The 23,291-nt window shown below is 46.1% G+C and overlaps 1 protein-coding gene across 3 annotated transcripts in view; it reads right to left on the bottom strand.

Moving 5' to 3' along the window:
* plekhg5b (pleckstrin homology domain containing, family G (with RhoGef domain) member 5b) overlaps positions 1-23,291 on the bottom strand; it is a 57,286-nt gene that overhangs the window by 10,706 nt on the left and 23,289 nt on the right. The window contains exons 1-7 of one of the 3 annotated variants that reach the window (XM_071902637.2): positions 21,732-21,957; positions 12,038-12,179; positions 11,495-11,594; positions 11,179-11,239; positions 10,621-10,712; positions 10,337-10,473; positions 9,338-9,504 (exon numbers count right to left, since the gene is read on the bottom strand). In XM_071902637.2, coding sequence (XP_071758738.2) covers positions 9,338-9,504; positions 10,337-10,473; positions 10,621-10,712; positions 11,179-11,239; positions 11,495-11,594; positions 12,038-12,179; positions 21,732-21,734 — 702 coding nt within the window. In that variant the 5' untranslated portion in view covers positions 21,735-21,957. Of the gene's footprint in view, positions 1-9,337; positions 9,505-10,336; positions 10,474-10,620; positions 10,713-11,178; positions 11,240-11,494; positions 11,595-12,037; positions 12,180-20,775; positions 20,884-21,731; positions 21,958-23,291 lie in introns of those variants that run through there. The other 2 variants (XM_071902638.2, XM_071902636.2) reach the window with 2 other exon arrangements.

Raw genomic sequence — 23,291 nt, 5'->3', positions numbered from 1 at the left:
GAACACGCATTCCAGGACACTGACTGTTGCCGAAACCAAAGAAATTCTTCTGCTCAAAACAAGCTGGGGAAAGCCGATAGCCTGTTCAATATCACAGACGGACAGTCGAGCCATCTTAACAGCTTAGAAATGCATCCTCTTGAGTCACAGGATCAGCAGTGATAATGTACACGCACAAGCAGACTGGAATTAAACACTCGTGTGCGACATTATTCAGCGAGGTTGTGCATCACGGGTATCAGAGGTAAACAACCTTCCTGAGGCTTATCGAAATGTATCGTGGGCGTGTGGCGTGTGTGTGTGTGTATCAGCTGAAATGTAAATATTATGTACAGTTCTAGTAAAATAGTTCTACATTGCACAGGCTGCCTTTGACTGCCATTTTAGGAAAAATATCAGCAGACCTTTGTGGAGCCACTTAACAAGAGTAATGGCACGCAAATGGACCTACGCAGGGTCGTATGAGAAGATAGTAAATCTGAGTGGGGGGTCCTACAACCTTTCAAACAGCTTCAGCCGTTTAATCTTTCTGAAATGAGAAAGACAGAGGAGAGTGACTTAAAGTGACGCAAACTGGCACACTGGTTATAAACCAAGAAAAAGAAAGCAGTGGAGAGAGAGGGGAAACAGGACAACACAAATTTAGTGAAAGGGAAACTAGGGAGTTTTTGGGGGAGTTTTCGGGGGAATCTGGGCCAATCGGTCAAGGACACAGGTGTCAGGAAGCATTCAGGCTCTGTGGACAAACAGGGAGAGCCAGGGCCCAGGGCTACTGACAACACACCACTGGGCAAACTAATAGAGCTCAATCCCTATTGGCTTAGCTCAGGAATTTTCTGACAACTGCGACGGTATGGGTCATGATAGGTGAGCCATTAGAAGCTTTGGACTTTTGAAATTTAAAACAAAAGTATGATAAAGTAACAAATGACAAGAGAAAGTAGATATTGGAGCTTTGCTACAATATGTTTAAGTAGATTAGATCATTACACACACGACAAACCTCACATCCTGATGAAATGCCCATGTATAAAGTTACAGAAGTGCATGTCTTTGAACATCTTTAAAATCCCTTTGCCAAGAAACCAGTTTCTCAAATCAAGGACCAGACGAGGAGGTTGTACTTTTCTATGGGTCATACAAGTATAGAAGGACAGAGGCTAGCGACAGTTTCCCACCATAATAACAGTACTCACCATTGAAGCCAGAGGCATGTCAAAAGTAACAAAAACCATCCTAATCCTTCAATTGGATTCATGGATAGCAGCCCATTCTGGAGCCAGCTGCTGTGCTCTCTCAACTTGTAGCTTCCCCCTCTCTCTCTCCCTCCGCCACACTACACACACATCAACACAGTCTTCGCGTGTCCAGAGGCAGACCAGTCCCAGAAGTCGCCGGCTGCAACAAAGCGGGGTTATTCCCCCATCAGGAAACTTCTCGTGAACTTCAGCCTCGAAACGTCCCGTTCCAGCCGACTGGGTCCCCGGTCGCTCACCAGCACAGTGTCTGGCTGGTGCGTCCCGCCGTCCCTGACAACCCCGATCGCTGCTTCCCTTTGAACTGAGAGGTATCCCTGCCCTGTCCCGCTGTCCAAACAGTCAGAGTTGAAGCCTACTCACTGAGCCGCCCAGTCTGCCTGCATTTCACATAGACACTGGCCTGATGTTATAGCAACCAGGAGGATCCTGCCCCATTGTGTTTGGCAGGAAAGAGGAGGCGGGGCCCCGGGGAAAAAAAGAGGCTGATCTGCATATTAGGAGGCGGAGTCGGGGCAACAGCTTGTAGGGGCTCCCTGGCTCCGATACACATCCTGGTGCTTCGGAGATGCCAACTGTTCTTCTAGTGCCTCGTCTTTTGTTTAGCCGCCTCTGACGTCCCGTTTCCTTATTACCCCCCCCCCCCCCCCCCTCCCTCCACATACACACAATATTGCCCTCCAACCCCACTTACCACCACATACTCCCCACAGAACTCTTTTTTCCCTAAACCACTGCAGTTCCCTCTCAGCAGGCTTCATGGGAATGGACAGTAACTAACCACTCAGTGCCACTGACGATAACGACGATGTAAACAGTGTGCGTCATTTTTCATTTTGCAGTGCTTCAAAGTTCCACTTTTGACTTTACGTACCATTCCCAGAAGCCAGTTGAAATCTAACCAAAAATGACTGCTGAAAAATTATATGGTGATTCTCAATGGGCTTGATGGGAAGCTTAATTTTGACTTGGAAGCTGGTCAGTTATACTTGATGATATCTTGAATGACCGTTTTGCCCAGAGGCCTTTGAACAATGCCATGCAAGCTGACCAAAACAAGGAAAGCAATGCCCGATAATGGCCGAACGGGAAATTCCCTTTGTTTACTTGCTTATGCCCAGTAGATAAGATCAAGCACACACTTTCCTTAGAAGCAGACACTGGAAAACATGAGTTCAGTTGCATATTCTCTATCTTTTGCCCACCTTCTGAAAGTAGCAGCAAATATACCCCAAGAGTAAATACTGAACTGCTCCAGTCATGTCTCCCTAACTAATCATGTTTACAAGGTTTCCCCTGCGCCTCTTGTGTAAACCTGTCAGTGTGGAGAGTGGGTAGCGAGATCCGGAGCTCTCTTTGTTACGAAGCTGACAGCTCTGGGAACTGGGGCTGCTGCAGTGGGGCGAGAGGGGGCCAGCCAGGTTAATGATATCAAGTCTTGTGTCTGCTCACAGCCTTATCTTATCACCGCCGTTTGTGGCATTAACCTTGGCTTGGGGAGGAAAAAATCTTTAAATGGGAAGGGATTGTATTAAAAGTAAGTGGTCACACAGAGAGCAGCATCACCCCCTTCTCTCTCTCTCTCTCTTCCCCCCTGCTAGTGCCTTTGTTGATGTTGGTCGCCAGATAACGACTCCCCTTGATCAGGTGGGTTGATTAACGATGGGAAAACAGTGTGACACTAACCTTCCTGAAAGCAGGGACACACACTAAGACAGGGGGCAAGCGCGCACACACACACACACACACTCAAGCCCGCATCACAACTCATGCTCACCCACAAAGACATGTGCGTACACACACACACCTCACATGTCCACAACCAGGAAATAGGAATGAAGAGCAGCCCCCGGTGGTCAGCACGCACTGCACGTTTCAAGGCCGTGTCAGTACACTGGCCTTGCTCCAATAATCAAGGCCCAACTAACACTCCAACAGTGGAACAAACAGAGGCTTTCAGCCTGAGGTGAGAGATGAGAGTTGCCAAAACAATCCTAATATCACTTGACCCCCATCACTCTGGCCGCTGAATGTAATGAGACCCCAAACATGTCAGCACAGGATGTAAGGCCTGCCAGCATCATCACACTACTCCCAATACACAATCACTCAGCCATACACTCACATAAACACACAGAAACTTTTCAACTCTTAACGTTTCACCATAAAGCAGATTAACGTTAATGAAAATAAAACAAATAGGCTGAGCACCAATTTAGCGCAGGAATCAAGCTTAAAAACATCACTGCCGCTGCCAATAGAAGCAGCAAATCCAACAGAAATGGCATCTTATTCTACAATATCTCTTAACTTCTGTTCTCTCAATATCTCTAAACTCTTAACCATGCATAAAAAAAATCACAAGGGATCAAGATGTCAGCAAAGCCGTCTCACCTGACAGTCAGTCGGTGTCTGTTTCGTGTCAGGAACTGACTCAGGAATCTCTGAGTCCACTTGCAGCAGGTCCCAGCTGCGCCAGGATGTAAGACGACCAAAACGCACCATTTTCCCCGCAGAAAAGGACAAAAAAATCCCAACACAGTCCACATAAACAAAAAAAGATCAAGGAGAGAAGATAGTGGTAATTCCAAAAGTCAATGAGGTTCCATTGTCAGTATAGCAGCTACTTCCTTCCCTCTGCCACCATGACTGTCTGTCTACCTGACTGACTGGCTGATCCTGCAGGTACTGTGGGTCAACAGTCACACACCAATCATAAACCACTGTGTGTGTATCCACCCTGCGGTAACCGCCACCTCAGGCAGTAGGGGAAGTTCTTTATCTCACACACAGACACATGCACCAGCACACACACACACACACACACACACCTTACTGCCGCGGATACACACCTTCACAGCCTTCTTAGCAGAAAACTACAAGCTTGTAGCTCCTCCCACACTCTTTGGGGAAGAAATAATAGTCTCATCCCACCCGGCATAATTAGTTTGATTTCACTTTGTTACAAACACACATGAGTCAGCTAACTTCTACACACACGCAAGCATCCATGCTGGATAGGCTGGACTCAGGCAAAATAAGGCATAAACATTTAGCAGGCTGATAGCAAAAGATTCAAATATTAGAGCTGCACAATTAACTGTGTATCATGGTTTTAATTTTCCATAACAAATAATTGTATTTTTGATATAAGATGCAAAAAGTGCAATAAAATAATCCTGTTCCTCAAATGATCAAGAGTAATGATTGTGATTAATAAATGTGATTATAATGTCTAGAAAATGGTAATAATGGGGATTATTATTTTAGCTGTAATCACATAGCTCGCATATCATGTCATTGAAATTCTAGCATACATTATCCATATGGCATTACTGTATAAATCACTTGTTGGGATTATGTCACTATCCTCAGTTTAAATCGAACCAGCCTTCAGTCAGTTCTTTAATAGCCTCTTTATTTGAGCCAATAAATGTTTTAGAAACTAGCATTGATATCAGGGATTAAATTAAACTGCATGCACTCTTGGAAACACACCTGTAAGACTATTATTTTTTCCCTAGACCTTATCAACTGAATCACTGATACTTCTCACTCTGTTAACAAACTATCCTGACTGTTTTATAGAACACCTCATGTTTCAGTTGAATTAGGTTCTTGTCTTGTCTATCAGCTCTCCTGAAATCTCCTCAGATCAAATGCGGCAATGAAGACCCGTGTGACCGCCGCCGATTCAACCATTGTCATTCAAAGCGACGCTGTGTTAATTGGCAATTGTCCCCATTGTGAGCCATCACAGAGGTCAGATAGCGAGAGAGGTGGTTTGATAGCCTGGCCGAGAAACAATCTCTCCTGCGGGGCAAAAAGTCAATTACCATCCACAGTTGTGTATGCAGCGGACAAAACAAGTGACACCGTTTGAAAAAGAAGAAATTCATTATGACAATTGCTTCTGCCAACTTCTTCCTCCTTCCTAAACAAAGCATTGTAAATGCATTGTATGTGCTGCGGTAAACTATGAAAAAACATGCATGAATACAATATCATTCAAAACAGCCATGGTTCCCTCCTCAGTGGTAGAAGGTGCCTGTATTGCCTCTATTTGGGGTTCAGTGTATACTGGAAGTGAGAAGACCAGACACTCCCTTCACTTTCTCATCAACTGAGATGTGGGCTTCATACATCGCCATGGTGTCTTCAGCCCTCCAGGCTTTTGGCACTTATTTCCCCAGCGCTGGCTCCTTGTCTATTATGTAACAATACTATCTACCTCTCCTGTCTATTACATAACAAACTCTTCCTTCCCCGAGGCGATGCCAGCAGACCTCTGCTTTTCTTCCTCTCTGATATATGAGCCTTGGAGGACTTGTAGTGAAAAAGCAGCAGGGATACTAGTTACTGTATGATAGAGAACTGTATTTGGTTTCCCCCAGTATGACAAGAGAAGGTGTCCTATCAGTCCTGCATGTGAGGACTCAGCACTGAGACACATGTGGAAGAGTCATTACCACACAATAATGACCAGGGAGAGCCCAACCCGTCAGACTGCCAACTGTAATGTGATCCTGGTCACGGTAATTTGCAACCACTGGATCGAATAGAGCTACGCTAATAGACTTAATCCTGTTGCATGGATGAATTGTATAATTTTATGAAGTTTAACTTGATTCAAATACACTGTCTGTGGAGCGTGACGGACCGGCAGAGTTGGCCCGCCACTTTAGTGTTGTATTTGCTTTACTATGGCAACTGATGGACGCATATTGCATAAAGGGCCAGAAGAAAGAGTGCAAAGATACCGCGTGTGCTTCCTGTAGATCACAAGGTCTCAGACGGCTGAGCTATCTTTATTACTTACTATAAAAGTTGAATGCCGCTGCAGTTTCTGTTCTCAAGAAAAAGGAAGACAAGCGAGTATCTAAAAGATCTGTATCTCTAACAGCTGCTGTGATACAGTAACAGCAATGCCAACATTTGGTATGTCTCCTATATACTAAATCTTTGTATATAGGGGACATAACTGACCCTGGGCATTCATTATTTTAATATATCAAACAGGTAGAGTGAGTCATAAACGCACAAAAGAGGGGGCTCCTGACTAGATATGTGACTAAGACTTTGAGAATTGAGCGCCAAGTGATGTGATGGCAGTTGATCATATTAACCCTGCAGCAAATAATGACTACTGGATGATAGTCATTATGATGATGGTAGTTGACCCAATTCACCTGACACCTGACCTGACATTTTCCTTTGATGCTGTATATATTCAATTTTCAATCACACAATGGGTCATGGAGGTTAAAAGTTGAACTTGCTTTAGGTCAATCTGAAAGGCGTCTTGTTATACCGCAGATATTGTGAGTAATTAATGTAATAAAAAGCAAAGGGTGTAAAAACATACATTACTAGCTGGTGGTGCAATAAGTACGAGGCGCAGACGAGTAGCGGTGCTTTATGGGAACTATCAGCAGGGATGGAATGTGCCTTTGACCAATCAGACTGCTTGGCTGAACTGACCCGTTAAAATAATAAAATAATCAATCCAGATCATCAAAGCTCTCCGCAGCCTATCGCAATGTTGCCAGTGCCTATAAAATGTAACACGCATGCAATAATAAACTTGAAATACCCCATTCAAACAAAGGGGTAGCTCTATACAGAAAGGACAGGATTTGGCTGCTTTCCTTTGAAGCTTGGCACAAGCCTCCGCAACGCCAAGCTGTGATTCCGGTCACTAGGCAAATATCTAAACTTCTTTCAGCAAAGTCCTTGATTCCATAAAAAGCAGACACGCATGCATTTTATGGCAAGTGCCAAAGCTGCTGCCATAGAAACTCCCGAAGACTGCAGTCAGCGCCCACACGTCCAAGTAGAGCCTTTGTCTTACAAACCGCTTTCATAAAGTATGGGCTGGGACCCAAAATGGGTCACAGGGTTTCTGCTGTTGAGTCTCCACCAGACGAGAGTAGCAATATGCTTAAATGAGCCTGGGTTCCATGGCAAGAGACTAAATTTCTCCTTTGGGCCCCAGACTGAAATGGTTTAAGAATCCCTGTCTTACAAAATGGTTTGTATGTATGTAAGTATACCTGGCCTGCCCCCATACAGCTGCAATGTATAGAACAAAGGCCTTCAGTCAGAAATTCAGTGTTGTGTTTTCTGCCAGATCTCCAACATACATACCGGCTTTCAACAGAGTATCAGGAGCAGCCCATTATTGCCCCCTTGAGGACAGCATAAGAGTTGTCACTATCACTGACATTACACACTTAGGTACTTTTGGTTCTTAGCACATTCACAATCAGTGTAACAGACAAGTCATTACATGTAACATTGGTGCTTTCATTGCAAGGTTAAAGCTCTTTGCAAAACATTGTTTGTGATTTCATGGCACTAATAACAATGTCCACAGAACAACAGGAGGTAAGATATGACTAAACCCCTGCTTCCTCAGCAACCAATCCAATGTTTACGTCTTTGATGCCGTGTGCTTGATGACTTGGCCACAGACGGCAGTAAAACGCTGCAACACCAACCTCACCTCCGAGCCTCTACCTGTTTCCTAGCCCAAGGCAACGATGACATCAAGACTGTGTTTACAGTATGCGCACACACACACACAGACACACACAAAATCATACTTAACCTCTAAGTAGGTCTAGACTTGCCTCAAGGGTGGACCACACCCTTTGACTTGTTTTAACCTAACTAGTCCACACAAGCTATTCACCTATACTTAAGTAAACACTGAGCACCACTGGACAAGAATGAGAATACACACTCAACTGTCCATGCTCACATGAAGAGAACACAGCAGCTACATGTAGTCAGCCTCTTTCAGGCCAGTACAGCTCAGAGGACAGAGAACGGCACTAATGCTGTCAAGTTAGGGGTTTGATACACACTGTGGCCACACAAACTAAAAATTAATTTATTCATGTAAGGCACCATGGGTGAAAGCGTGATTATAAAATTGATAGTCCTGCTTTTGATTGGAGTTATATTTGAAGCCAATGTAAAATAGTTTAGAAATGCACACCAGTGACCCTGTAACTGTTTAAATATTAAGGTGCTGACCAAAAATCATCACTCCTGCCGGTAAGTTGCTAAGCAACCACTTTGCTCCGTTACTGTCCAGTAACTATTATTTCTGGGCAGAAAAAAATCACATTTTTTTTTTTTTGGGTTAAATTTGGTTAAAAGTAAAATATCCTTTTATAAAACAATGGTGTGTTACCACCGTTGTATAAAAGCAATAAGCCAAGCCAATAAGACAATGAACCCTGCCTCACGTCTTGTCTCACAACTCCTCTTAGCTGTTCTAAAATCACTGTAAAGCATGGCCAGTCAGCCACTAGTGGCTTATTGCTTAATCTTACTAATCCAAAGTGGCAAGCTGAAACAGAGTTCTCTAGCAAAGCAGGTCTGACCGTCATCAGGAGTCAGAAGTTACTACAGTCCCAGGCCGTGCAGCCCTTATGTGCCACAAGGTGAACCTGATGACTGTCTGCCCTATTTCCAAGCCCCATGTTCAGCAGCCAAGTGGATCAGGATCCTGCAGTCTGCAGCCGGCCTCTCAGCGCCTCTCATCAGCAGCAAAACAACCACTTCCTGTAGTCGCAGGAAGCCCGGGAACGGCAGAGTCTGTTCCTGAGTGAACTCATCATACAAGTGCCAACGGTTCAACCCACAGCACTGAGCAGGCTGGCATGTGCATAAGTGCGTATACACATACACACACACACACACACACGCAGCTGGCAGTGGATTTAAGAGGAAACCCACAAATACAGTCCCAGTGTTCCTCTGGGCAGATAAAGGTAATGGAATATGATGAGGTCATGATTGGATTACCATGAGAGGCTGCATTGGCCCGAGGCATCGTGGGATTGGAGGAGGAAGTGAAGATGTGGAAAACTGAAGAGGGTGTGGCGAAACAATGGGAGTCACAGGGCGTGTGTGTGTGTGTGCTTGCTCACAGTTTGTGGCTGAAGGGGCGGGGTGATTAAGTCTGACGTTGTTTTGTATGGTTATGAGTTGGAGCGTCACATGAAATATTACCATTGTCGAACACGTTTAGTAAAGCCACTATCCTAGTTCGGTGAGGTGTAACTTACCAACAGATCTATGCTTTCACGCCGTCCCAGAGATCCGTGCTCCACCCTCTCGCTGCCGGGGGTGAGGATGTAGGGGCTCTGGCCTCCGGAGGGCTTCATGTTGGGCAGGCTGAGCGATCGCAGGTCCTTCACACCCTGCTCCACCTTCAGCTCATCGCCGGGCCGCGCTAAACGACAAACAGAGGGGTTGAGCTTTCTGGGGAACTTTAATCCTGTAACGGGCCCGTGTAAAACTGGAGCAGGGGATAGTGCAGGACAAACTAAACATTTGTTAAAGCTTATAGGGTAAAAAATGTACTGTTGAGAATATAGGACACAATAGAATAGAATGCTATAGCACCCTCAATCTCCATTTTCATGAAAGCCTCCCCACCCATCCCCCCCACCTCTAAGCATGTGACTGACTTTGGGCCCAACAGCTGTGGATTGTATGCTTCGACCTCTGTGTGTCAGGCCGTATGTAACTCCAGACTGCGGTCGAGAGGTGCGAGTCGGGAGGGTGGCGATTTCAAAAGAATGGCGAGCGCTAATTAGTCATGGCATAGGATCTCTTTTATGACAGGCTTAAATGGGCCTTTGATCCACAGACTGCTACAAGTGTAACTGCAAGGATCCAAGACGAGGGGCACCGTTCCCAGTTTCCTCTGAAGCCGCAAAGGAAAAAGGAGCAGACAGTGTCATCGTGTCCAGCCAGAGTGGAGGGCAGGGCATGTGCAGTGGCATGGTTTCTCCATAGGAATACAGTCCACTCCTTTTCCCTTCTAGACTGAAACAAGGGTGTGAGAGGAAGCTGGACCCTGGTAACTGTCCTGCCCAGTCACTGTTAATTAATGGGCCACCACAGAAGAAAATCTCTCAGCTAAACACAATACAGTCTGTTTTTTCCATATGTTTTATCACTTCCACTAGCACCATTATGTCTCACTAATGGATTAAGATACACAATACAAAATAAGATGTGGGGTCAAGTGTTTTTGTCCCTGACCTAATGAATTTTACCTTTGACTTTGAGGTAGTGTCCACCGAAACGGTAGGCCTCGAAGTTGAGGGACAGCGGAGTGTTGGACTGATCCAGGAACAGGTCAACCCGGGACAGCTCAATGCCCTTCCTCTCAAACACTGGCCCTAGAACCTCTCTGGTGACACATGAAAGTGGAAAGTCAATATATGTTGCTCACAGTTCACATAATAAACGTACAGGACACTTTTTCTGGCCATTCCATCACTAGTGTAAACATAAGACTAAAACTTGAGACAGATCAGATCCTCCCCTCTCCTCTCACCTTAGGGTTTTCTTTTTCATAGCAGGTACGATTTCTGTGTCGATGTCAACGTTGAGATCAAACTTGAGGCTAAAACACTCCTTGCTAGGGTCCTGCAGGGGAAACAGGTACACCGTTAAGTTTACACAGATGGGGTTGAAGCTCTGAGGAGCCGGCCGGCCCTGGGCTCATGCTGTATGTGTGCTCTCAGGATAGCCACAGGGGGGCTCCTTCTCACCACACTGCCTGGCTCAGACAGAGCGCAGCCTGGGAGATACCACTAGGCTGCATCACCATCGCAGAGAAATAACAGTGTCTGCTGAGAGCGGTGGCTGATTTCATATTGCATAACTTTCAGCATGCAGCACACACCATTTGCTGTATGTGAGAAAATGTCCTTATACATCTGAGTCGTACAGCAAGTGACATGTACATTTTTCCCCAACAAATCTTGTATAATAGTCTCTCAAGGGCAAGATGTAGTAGACTGCTACCAGGAACAGAGAAGGGACTGTGGTCCCCTGGAGGACATTATTTTCTGTTGCACACTGCAGTCTACGTGTCTGCATGATTACTTACATCAGTGTGTCGTCTCCGTGGCTTCTTTTTCACCAACTTCATCCCCCCTGTTTTACGCTCCCTGCAAAACAGTTACACACAAATTATCATCCCCTCCATATACCAACACTTCATAAAACATCTAAGCAGCGGTTACATAATTACTTAATGTGACCAAGCCTTTTCTAAGTGATCAAAATGTCTGTCAGGCGACACATCGTCGCATGCCTACAATTTGTCCTCCGGCGTGAAAAGACAAAAGCCGCACTGACAGGCGGCACTACGTGAAAAGCTAGCGTGATGTAACAGAGGGCTGACGTAGCGGAGGGTTACCGACCCGCGGTCATTGCCCCCCTCGTCCTCTTCCTCCAGGTCAGAGGGGGGGCTGGTGCGCGGGGGGCAGGAGCGCGTGGACACGTTCCGAGCCAGGATGGAGGCTGCAGGGTAAGAAAACACAGCAGACACGCTATGCGTTAGATCACAGCTTAGGCGAGCTTTGACATCAAGCTTTAATACCAGTCATGCAAGTCACCATCATGAAGAGAGTTTACTTCACTATTACTATAGGACTTTAACACGTCACGAGCACACAAGTCATCATTTTGGGTTACAGAAAGAGGAACTAATATCTAGAGGTCGTGAACTCGTTTCATAGTAAACATCTGGGGGAAGGAAAATGTTGAGCGGCTCAAGAGGAAACAGATTTAGATTTCGTGCCTTATTTAGACAAGGAAAATGAAAACTGAGATGACTCGATACTTACGCTGCACGATCCTACAATGAGCCAACTGGTATGACATCATCATATGCGTGTGTGTGTATACTATGCGTGTTGTACATGAAAGGGGCAATACCAAATAAAGAAATGATGCAAGTCTACCTTGGGGTTGCAAGTCAAATCGGGGGTGCCGGTCAAAGTGCATGTTGTCTGTGTTCTCGGAATGGCAGCGCGAGTCACATGACTCACACAGGTGAAGGGGGCTTTTGCTATTCAGGTCTTGGCAGTCTGGGTGGTGGCAAACCTAGAGACAGAAAAAGAGAGATATAGATCAAAAATACAAAATACACAAAGTCCCTGCATTGACATACAAAAACAGCATTTTAAAAATACTTGATGAAAGTGAAAAGGGCAAAGCAGTCACACACATTTAGAACAAACAGCTCCCTCCCTGACTATTGTTTCTGCCGCCATCAAATGGCCATGGAGGCTGCCATTGTTGGCCATGGCATTCCTGAGGTTTGGTGACTCCCACTTCCCTCCATCTGTCCCCCTGCCCGGGACGACGACAACCAAGTTGCCTCAAGTCACACTAGGAGTTTTTCACCTGGTGTACCGATCTGGGACCAGCTCACCGTTGCACAATCCAAAATCTGACCATAAGAGGTAAAACAGTGAAACTGACCACGGGTCAGCAACTGGGCGAATTCCAGGCCGCGGAAGCTCCAAAGCCGCAGAGCCGAGCAGACAGGCAGCAGAAGGCTGCGGGATTAAGCTCTCTCTGCCTTGGGCCAGACAGATCCCCCCACCACCACCACCCCCCACACCCACCTCCTCCTTCCTTCATCCCCCCCCATCCCTCACCTCAGCAGAGGGTCGGGAACACCAGGGGGGCTCTTCTACATCTCCACCCTGGGTATCACCCCCCCCCCCCCACCACCACCACCACCCTCTTCAACATCACCCGCACCCTGCTCAGGAAGCGAGGACGTATGGGGAGATACAATGGAGGTCCCGCTAATGTACTTCCTGTGATTGTTTCCATGTACTCAGGAGGAGCAGTGTGTCTGTGCATGTGTGTGTGTGTGTGTGTGTGTGTATATATATATATGTGTGTGTGCGTGTGTGTGTGAGTGAGTGAGTGAGTGAGTGTGTGTGTGTGTGTACACGCCAGGGAGGAACTCGTGCCAGGGAGTCTGGCTTTCATGTAAACACAACAAACACAGATCTGCTAGAGGTAGACATCACCCCCCTTGGTAAAATGGCATCATATAGGCCTTTCTTACATAACCACACCATTGCAACACATAAACTTACCCTATGCCAAATACAGCTGTCCAATTTAACATATGCTCTGTCTGACCAGCTACACAGTGTCTGAAAGCAGTCGAGTGACTCAGGTTTAAATACAATGGAAGCAGTCTCTCTCCATGCCCCCCACCCCTCTCCCGGTACGGTACCGTCAGCGTCTGCAGATGGGAGCAGGAATCTCCCCCAGTCCTGCAGGTTGGCTCCATATCCATTGCCAGCAGGCACCCAGGACCCCCAGTAACCATCCACCGCCTCGCCGGCCCGCCGACTAGCTCCGCACCCTACTACCTCTGAAAACACACTGACGAGCTGCCTTATTAATCCTATTCCTCTCAATGTCTAGCCAGGTTAAGCGCCGATTTTGAGGAGCTGGTCGGAGAGCTGGGAGAGGACAGAGGGAGGAGGGAGGGATAAGGTTAAAGCAGGGTGAGCAGAGTGAGGAGTCCCAGTAAAGACATAAACCCAAAGCAGGAAGGAAGGAAAAAAAAAAAAAAAAAAAAACGAAGGGTCCATCCAGAAGCTTTTCAGAAGTACAAAGCCCCCCTAATCTTGCGGCCTAATTGGTGCCTGCGCTCTGTCAAAGCCATCTGACGGTCCTGCAGAGATTAAACAGCCCTGCTCAGCCAGGGTCTTCTCCTCTTTTTCTCTCTCTCTCTCTCTCTCTCCAGCCCCGACTCCTCCCTTCCTCCTCATACACCCGGGGTCACTACACTGAGAGCCCCAACCTGCAAGAGGCTTTAAATAGAAAGGGGGGAGGAGGGAGATTGACAGACAGAGAGAGAGACAAGAGTCACTGAGCGAGTTCTGAAGCTAAATGGAGTAAGAGAATGGCCTTGTTTACTCTGATAGGCATGACATGCTCTCCTCCAATAAGCACAATTAGGTTAGGCGTACTTTCATGTCATTAGACATAGGATGTTATCGGCCTGTTGAAAAGGCAGCTTCATGCGAAACTTCAAAGACAGGTCTTGTTTCCTCAGTATTGTCGTGATGGTGAAGTGACACTAAACTGATAATGAATTTGGAGGAGACTCTCAGCTCTTTCCTTGAGCTCTCTTTATTTGAAACGGATCCTGTTCAGTCCCACGGCAGATTTGCAGTGACAATGTTTAGTTCTTTTCTTTCTGAATATAAGAAGAGGATTGTGGAAGCTGAATGTGTGAATATTTAGTTCAAGTTCAATTTTCATAGTAATACAACTTTAACTTCAATTTATGAATTAGATACTGCTCAAAGAACAGACATGATTTGTAGAAAATTACATTTTTCAAGTGCTAAACTGTGCTGAAGTTTGATAGCACACATGCAAAGAGGAGTGAAGCGTCTCACCTCTGACTGACCGACATGAATTTGCCTCTTGATGACCACGGTGCCATAGTGAGAGCATCAAGGAAAAAACAAACACGTCACAACAGTTACCTATGCTCCTCTGAAGTGCATGTCCACGAACACACGGACTAGCGAATTCACTCCTGAAGAGAAACAGACTCCAAAGTCCCATCAGACAGGAGCGACATGTTCTGCATGAGATGTGGAGACAGACGGTCGGGCCAGGGAAATATGAGCAAATCAGATGCCATATTTAGACAATGGCCCAGATAGGTAGGCCTGCCTAACTAACAAGTTAGGGCGTTCACATTCCTGCTTGCGACTAAAGCAGCTGAAAATATCTGGTGCTTGAGCCAAAACAAATGAGTGCGTCAGAAGAGGAGGAAAAAGGCTTCTTTTACCGGACCAGAAAGGTACCGAATATATGAAAAGCTCCCATTGACAAGTGAGACAGACGGGGCTGAGACACCTGGAGATATGCACCTAATAGAAGTGCGTTTTGACATTCAAACAGCTCAGGATATGACTGATTTTTGTAATTCTGAACATTCCTATCAATGAGAGGGGGTGATTGATACTTGGGTATAAGGTTGGCCTGACTTCCATTACCCTGCATATTCTCTCCCAGCCGGATACACTTAGAATATCTCTGAACCGGAGCAGAGCAGGAGCGGGGCTGGGCAGGGGAGGAGCGCGTGAGTGACGGAGCCGAGGCGCACTGTAAAGAGAAGGTGATGCTGGGAGGACAGCTGAGGGGCAGCCGCGCATGCTTTGTACTGCGAGTGTGTGTACAGTGAGTGTGTGCGAGACAGCATGTGTCATGTGAGTGCGTGTGTGTGTGTGTGTGTCTCGTGTCTCCCCCGGACGCCTGCTCTTAGATCTGGCTGGATTAGTGGGGGAGCAACAGTGACTGTAGATGAAACAGCACGCAGACACACACACACACGTACACATACACACATACATACATACATACACACACACCCCCCACCCGACAGCTGCAAACACACACCGGCACCACAGCGGCCCTTGTCCCGGCTTAGCACATCCATTGCCACGTGGCACCTGCTTATGCACCCTTGTTTCCACGCATACTGTATACACGCCAAGGCACTGACGCCCACACACACACACACACACACACACACACACACAGACACTCATACATAAATGGGCTTGCAGACACAGGCCTGCCCATTCCAAGGCTGTGTCATCGATGAGCAGTAGGCCAGCCGCTCAGCTGTAATAAGGCTGTTCTGTTTGAAAGAAAATGACTGGAGTCTCTTGAGGTGAATCAGGATTATTACCTTAACACTTAATCCTCCAAACGACAGGCATGAACTACATACGAAGGCTATTACAACACACTTTACAGTACATACTGTACCTACTGCCACATGTGAGGGTTAGCCTGATCTTATTAGGTACAAACAAGACCAATATGGAAACAGTAGAGACCGCTGATGCCACCAACCTGGGATGCGGCAAATTTTTTAGACACATTCGATTCAATTTGTCTATACATGATCTATAATCAAGGATGGAACTTGTAGATTGCGAGCCGTTTTATTTGGCTGCGATCTTCTCGACATCTCTATTAGCCACCATCCAGATTCTGGCTACTGAAGACAAGTTTACACAAGTTTTGGCAAATGAACACTAGCCACAGGTTAGCAGGCTGGTTCAATCTCTCTCTATGGAATGATAATATACATTGAGGGATATGCTTGGCTAAAACATCACAGATAAATTCAAACACCGATGACAGCTCTGACTCAATGTGATGCAACACATATCCATCACAGCGTGGTGAGTGGATCTGCATTATAAGGCTTATTCTCTTTCTGTCTCCGTCGCCCAGTCCGTGAGGAACGCACTGATAAAATTCATGGGGTTGCGAAGCCAAACAGTGCTGGATCAAACCCACTGTCTGCCTGCAACCTGGCTGCATCACCCCCCCCCCCCCGACCTCAGCCTTCTCCTGAACAGCTTGTCCTGCCAGAGCACACCTAGCACTTATGTAACACCAAGCATCTGTGTGTGTATGCATGTTTATGTGTGTGTGTGTGTGTGTGTATCAGGTAAGAGGAGGGGTAAAAAGAGGATACATGAGCCGCGGGCTACAGTTTCTCATACAGCCCAGTAACATAGTGTATCTTAAGAAGTAGCACAATAGGTCATAACTACTCCCTTGTTTTGCAATGGTGGATGCATTTATGTCAGCGCAAAACAATGGCTGGCCTACTAGTGTCACATCACTGCATCAGAAATGAATGATGGGTGAGAAGAAACAGATAACAGAGGAACACGTGGCAGGAGAGCAACAAGGCTCCAGCTCGGGGTTTTAATAAAGCCCTTATTGCGTTTTGTTTACTGTGTGTGTGTGTGTGTGTGCATGTGTGCATGTGTGTGTGTGTGGTGGGGGTGGTTAAAGTACACACTTTAATTTACTGCATCCAAATGAAAACAACTGAACAGCCTGCAACACAGTATACTTCCGTATCATACTGCAAAACATTACAAGTCTTATCTGTACTGTTTTTATATCACCAACCATGTATTGTGATAACAGGAACTTTCTAGTAATTCCCACCCCTTTATTGCCCCACCATAATACACACACACACACACACACACACACACACACACACACACAGCTGTTTGTCCTAGCGGTGCCCACGCCCATAGAGCAAACTCAATTCCCTGCCGTTCTTCCAACAGGCCATCATCAACCTCCGCTCGCTCCCACACTCCCCCACACACACACACACACACAACAGAGAACATGAAATCAAAGCCAGCCTGAATCAACACAAAACACAACGGCTTGACTAATGCATCATATTAGGACAATAGCTAATAATGTTTGGTGCAAGCTGAGTGCAAACCATATTGTTCAGGCCAACCTTCTGTACAACACTAAAAAGTTTCATTGCACTTCAGTCCTCAGGCTGCGTTGTTAAGACTGCGGGCGACATCCAGCTACACTGTGTTTTATTACGCGGGCCAACTTTAATCCTTACCATCACTCCACTCCCACAGAAAAGGCTGCTTTACGGTCCTGTCCTGACATGCAAGTCATCACTGATTTGGCAACTGGACGAGATTCCCCTCTGCAGTAAGTTGTGTTAGCAGTAACTCCACTCCTCATCAGTCAGGAGGAATTGGAGGAGTGAGCTCAGCTGTCTCACAGTAGCTGCAAGTCAATGTCCTGAATCTCCCACCCTCTTCTCTCTCTCTGACACACACCTTGGCCTCGTCTCTCTCTCACACACACACACACACACAAACATGGACAAACACACAGAGAGACAGAGAGAGAGAGAGACACTCAAACGCATCCCAATAAACACACCCACACACGCAAACGATTGGTTAGACAGTGTACAGTCATGCACGGTCTTGTTCAAATAGTGTGATTGTTGTGAACTCACTCACACACCCAAACCCAGACAGACTTTGGTCGGACCAACTCATGCGAGTCTACAACATCTAACTAATCAAAGATAACCCAAAAGTCAGACAGAAGTACACATCATCAGTGGTTCATAGTCTGTGACTGAGAAAGAAAAGACAACCGCTGTCTCATTTTCACAGTCAAATACACAAACGCGCTGACCTTTGAAATGTACACAAATCAATACAGTCATGTACAGGCACATACAAATGTACGAGTGTAGAGCATGCACAAACACAGGTGTACCAAACCAGTTTCAACGCTGATAAAACAATACCTTTCTTTCAAGCACATTTCACCATGCAATTGTGTAAATTACTTTCTGTGCTTTTGTGGAATGAGACCTTAATAGAACCTTAGACTAGTAGAAAATCCGACTGGAACATTTTCATTTGTTTTGAAAGCTTAAAATCAATCAAAGATATCGGTGTGCTGTGCTGATGTTTTTCGAAGTCAAAAGTCCACATCCACAGGTTCCTTCCTCATCTTCTCAGCCCACCAATCACATGCTGGCAGGAACTTGCTCTCTCCAGCCACTCGCCGTCCTGCATCCAGCTGTGCTGCCACGACACTGATGAATTCTTAACTGCAGCTAAAAATACAGCATCGGCTCACGGTTTTACTGCATTAAGCATGATGGATCGGCACAGAAAACGTTTTAAGAGCTAAATGCCTGCAGAGGGAGCGTGCTTTCCATCAAGCTGAGCTGACAGAAACCGAGACAATTCTGACTCTGCAACATGTTACTATTTCACTACCTTTTTTTTTTAGCTAATTTTCATGGTCCTCTTGGGAGCAGAGCACGCGACCCCACAGGGCCCCCCTGCGCGTACTGGAGAGAGAGCCTCCTTTCCTAAACATTACACAGAGTTGCTATTAGCTGTGGCCCGGTAGGTGGGATTGGAAACAGCGGCCAGTAAAGGCTGCGAGAGATCAAAGGGGGAGCCTGGTCAGGCCCGGCCCGGGTCTGATTTATTTTTCAATAAATAAACGGTGCGTCGGTTGAGGAGTGGCAGGGGAGAGGGAGCCGCCGCCGCTCGCTTTCTTTCTTCTGCCGCCATCTGTCCTCTGGCTGGGCGAGGAGGAGGAGGAGTGCCAGGGCCTGGCTTTTTACTGTGGGCCTTATGCAATAACACTGCCTGCCTGCCTGCTTCCTATTAACTCACTAACTCTCCCTCACTCTGGTACAGTACAGTCCTCACTCCTCAGACACATATGGATTTGCTCAAACAGAGGCACTTGTTGTGTTTCATCCTCCCAGGAGAGACCAAAGTGTGCGTGTGTGTGTGTGTGTGCGTGCGTTACCCAAACACATGTCGAGTATGTTCATAAAAGGACCCACACTGGTAAATTCTGGTGAATAGCATTCATTCATGAACACGGATCAAATACAGGCATGGAGAGGGATGATTAACAGGGGATGATGTCATCGCATGCAAAGCCAATGTCTGCAGGTGATAGCAAAGCAAGTGTATGTAACGATCCCGAAAAGGCTAAATAACTACCCCGACACTGATATCCAGGCACTGAAATTTAATTAAAAACTGCACACCAACAAAGCTTACTCACCATATCATGCTCAATCAAACACTCCAGGTCATGACTCATTTGCTCATGCGCATTTTAATATGATGTCAGGCAGACTGTGGAACTGCAAGCAGCATTTCATAATGTCATCCTCCTCTGCACAGTGACACACACTGTAGGAAGAGGACTGGTTTTTCCCAGATTACACACCACAGACATTTTAGGAGAAATGGGGCCCCTTTTCTGTCAGTAACAGATAGCGTCACTTTTATATTCATGCTGCAAGACCAATCTGACATAAGATAATAGCATTTCCTCCTCTATCTAATACTCACACTGCTAATGACTGGTGCTGAGTCTGAGCCCTATTATTCGTTAACGCATCAGTGGAAAGTTAGTCCTGGCAGCGCACGTATCATCCCCTCTGTCTTTCTTTCCTGCCTCCATCGCATACAGCTATACCATAAAATAGTCTAAAGAAAAACAAAAAACCAAAACAAACTCCTGACACTGGCCAAAGGTCCACTGAACAGCACGCAGGCACTATAGGCTTGTGTGTTCGCCACAGACAGCCACAGACTCCCAGAACAAAACCCCTACGACACACTCACAGGAAATAACTCCTTTCTTGTGAAGTAAGCTATGCATTCCATGGAAAAGTTTGTTTCAACATGCAGGGAGGGAGAAGCTTTGCCCACTCACTCGCTGCACATGGAGAGCAGAACATAATGCAACATAACATGCATAAGGTGAGAGAAGTATTACCTCCCCATCTTAGGACACAGCCCACTACTGCACAGATGGGATCAGGTACCAGGTTCCTTTCATGTCAATCAATTCCAACTTCCAAATATAAACTGAAACTACAATTCACTAATTGGTGATAGAGCATTCGTCAATTTCTTTACAGATTGGATTTAGAGGCATTTTTAGAGCAAAAGCTTTACTTTTATGTACAAGAATTTAATTTTCAACATTTTGAAGCATCTACTCCGTGACTGATTGCATTAAAAGAGAATTGAGGTCAACGCTGCAGTACAGTCAACTATTTACATGACATCCTGATGACATATGCCACTGTCATGCTGTTGTCACTGAGAAAAACAACATACTGAATCTGCTGCTTAAGTAGAGAAACACCACTAAATCCTCTTAGAACTGAAGGACTAAAGATGGAGCCTGAAAGACACCCAACACTCTAGTTAAATGAGAGGTGACATTTTCAAGCAACAGTCCAGGCTAATCAATATGACCACAAGAGAAAAGCACCACTCACCAGCAGCTGGTCTCTCTCTCTCTCTCTCTCTCTCTCTTCTAACAGAGTCAAGTGTACTGGAGGCTGTCTCGGGCAATGTTGGCTGGACTATGACGCAACCAGCCTTCCTATCCATAGCTTCAGGGCAGAAGGAGAAGGGGAGATAGACAGGAGGGCGGTGTACAAGACCAAAAAAGGAGGAAGTGAGAGGGGGAAAAAAAGAGCTGGGTACTCCATTTCAAATTAGAACTTCCACTGACTGCTGATTTGGACACAAGCTGTTCCAAATTTGACTTGGAAATTGATTATTTGGAAGCAACTTTCGATTCTGTATAGAGAATATGGAAAGGAGAGAACCCAGCCGGGTGCCAAGGGGGACCTTGGGCAGTTGATATAAGAAGCAGATGTGAAATATGCAGACACTGGAGGAAAAACGGACTTAAAGACTGCCGGGCTGCACTGCACTGATGTGTGTGTGTGTGTGTGTGCCATCTTCATAACTAGAAGCCAGCAGAAAGCTCAGACAGAGAGAGAAAGAGAGACAGAGCTAGAGAAGAGAGAGAGAGAGAGAGAGAGAGAGAGAGAGGGGGGTTTTGGAGCCAAGTGAAATAATTAATGAAACCAAAGAGATCACAAAAACACAACCTGTCCAACGTATCAGTCAGGGTAAAACAATCTGCCCTAACTTACTGTTAAATGTTCAGCTCTGATACAAGCTATGTGTGCCTGCTCTCTCTCCTCATCCTTTCTTTTTACAGTGAATGAATGACAAATTCAAAAAACTTCTAATGCAGAATATTTCTAGAATCAAAATCCAGCAGTACTAGTAAAGAACAACACAAATCAAAAACACCCTCAAGGCTTATCCAAGACAATTTAGATTCAGATTTCATTTCGCTATTCCCATTGCAACATCATAAAGTGCCTTCACATGCTCAGCATCAAGGAGAAAGCTTGTTCTCTACAGCACTACTCACCATAGACAAACAGCGCTTTCCAGGAAAGGCAAGCCCTCCGAGTTCCAATGGAAGAATTGATTAATAGTTCCAAGGTCCAATAGATGGCAGGTGGTGAAGGTTGAAATCCCAACCTGAGCCGAGCTTCCTCTGTAGTCCCTCGGCGGAGTGTGTGTGTGTATGTATGCGAGTGTGTTTGAAGTTCCTGAAACTTCCCAGTCTTACGGCTACAACAACCAGCTGTTAATCTGATAGACGCCGGGATCGAATGAGCAAGAACATGTGAGAGCCGAGAGGCTGAGTGTTTACTACAGCAGTCCAACGAGAACGCACACACACAAAAAAAATCGTCAACCCCGCCTACCTCTCAATCACAGCCGCACAGGCTCACACACATCCTGGCTGACTCATGTAAAATCACAAGGAAACAACGCTTTTTGACGAGTTACCAAAGTTTTCCATCTGTATTAGTTCTTTGATGTTTTGACTATCTTGCTGTAAATCAAACATTACATTTAGCAAGCACGGTCACATCTGCCCCTATTGATTTCTATGCTAAACTCTCTTGCTCTATTTGTCCCTTCGTTTGAACTTTGACCCCGCTGTGACACCGGGTCAGATCAGGGGAATTTAGTTTGTTTCCTTTTCGAAAGTGCTGACCGGCCGGGGGAAGTTGTGGAGTAGTCTTTTTCTATAAGAAGACACAAGTTCTCATAAATAGGAGGATTAAACCTGTCAAACCTGCAAGTAAACCTGTTCTGACATAACCTCACAGCAACACTTCAGCTCCAACGTCACCATGCATACATTCATGATACCATGTAATCACACACTGTCTGGCCTATAACTCAGACCGCTTTTCTTCAGCTGTTTCGCTCGCAAAGAGAGCAAAATTTTTCCACAGTGCGCCCAAAGCGAGCAGCGGCGCAAAGCGAGTGTAGGGATACATTTTTTTTTTAATTATAGACTTTTTTTCACAGTCGTTTGGTAGGCTGCTTGTGCCTGCCACATGCCTTGGCAGGGTCGACTGTGCTGACCACAAACACGCGGGACGGCCCACTACTCCCTGCTCTTTTGTCGTGCAGGTTAAGCCTAGATGAACCGCGTTTAAATCCTCCACAATTAGCTAGCTCACAAAAACAATTCAGACATATCCCCCCCCCCCCGAGGCTGGGGGCCACATGTGGGGAATGGGAGTGGAGTGGAAGGCGGAGGAGGGGGGGTCGTACTGCCCAATCCCCACCTCTCCCTGTCCTATGTCTTCAAAACAAGACTAGGACGGCAGCAGAATCCATCTCCGCCCCGCCGCCCCCCGTTGTCAGCCTTAATTAGGGAAGACTATATTTAAAAGGAGGGACAGCAGCGATGCAATTACCCTGAAGGATTAGACCCTAGTGGCACTGCCATTGTTGGAGGCAGAGACAGAGGGGGGAGGGGGAGCGACCTTCCCTTGATGCCTGACCTTGGCATTTAACCCTTCAATGACCATAAGCTAAAAATTCTTTCTTTCGTTAGGTCTCCAAGAGAGTGGTTAAATGAGAGGGAAAAACAAAGGGAAATGTGAGTGTGAAGATAACAAGG

The sequence above is a fragment of the Centroberyx gerrardi genome, chromosome 14, assembly GCF_048128805.1.
Source record: "Centroberyx gerrardi isolate f3 chromosome 14, fCenGer3.hap1.cur.20231027, whole genome shotgun sequence".
In the NCBI taxonomy this organism is placed as follows: domain Eukaryota; kingdom Metazoa; phylum Chordata; class Actinopteri; order Beryciformes; family Berycidae; genus Centroberyx; species Centroberyx gerrardi.
This window is presented reverse-complemented; position numbering and strand designations above follow the sequence as displayed.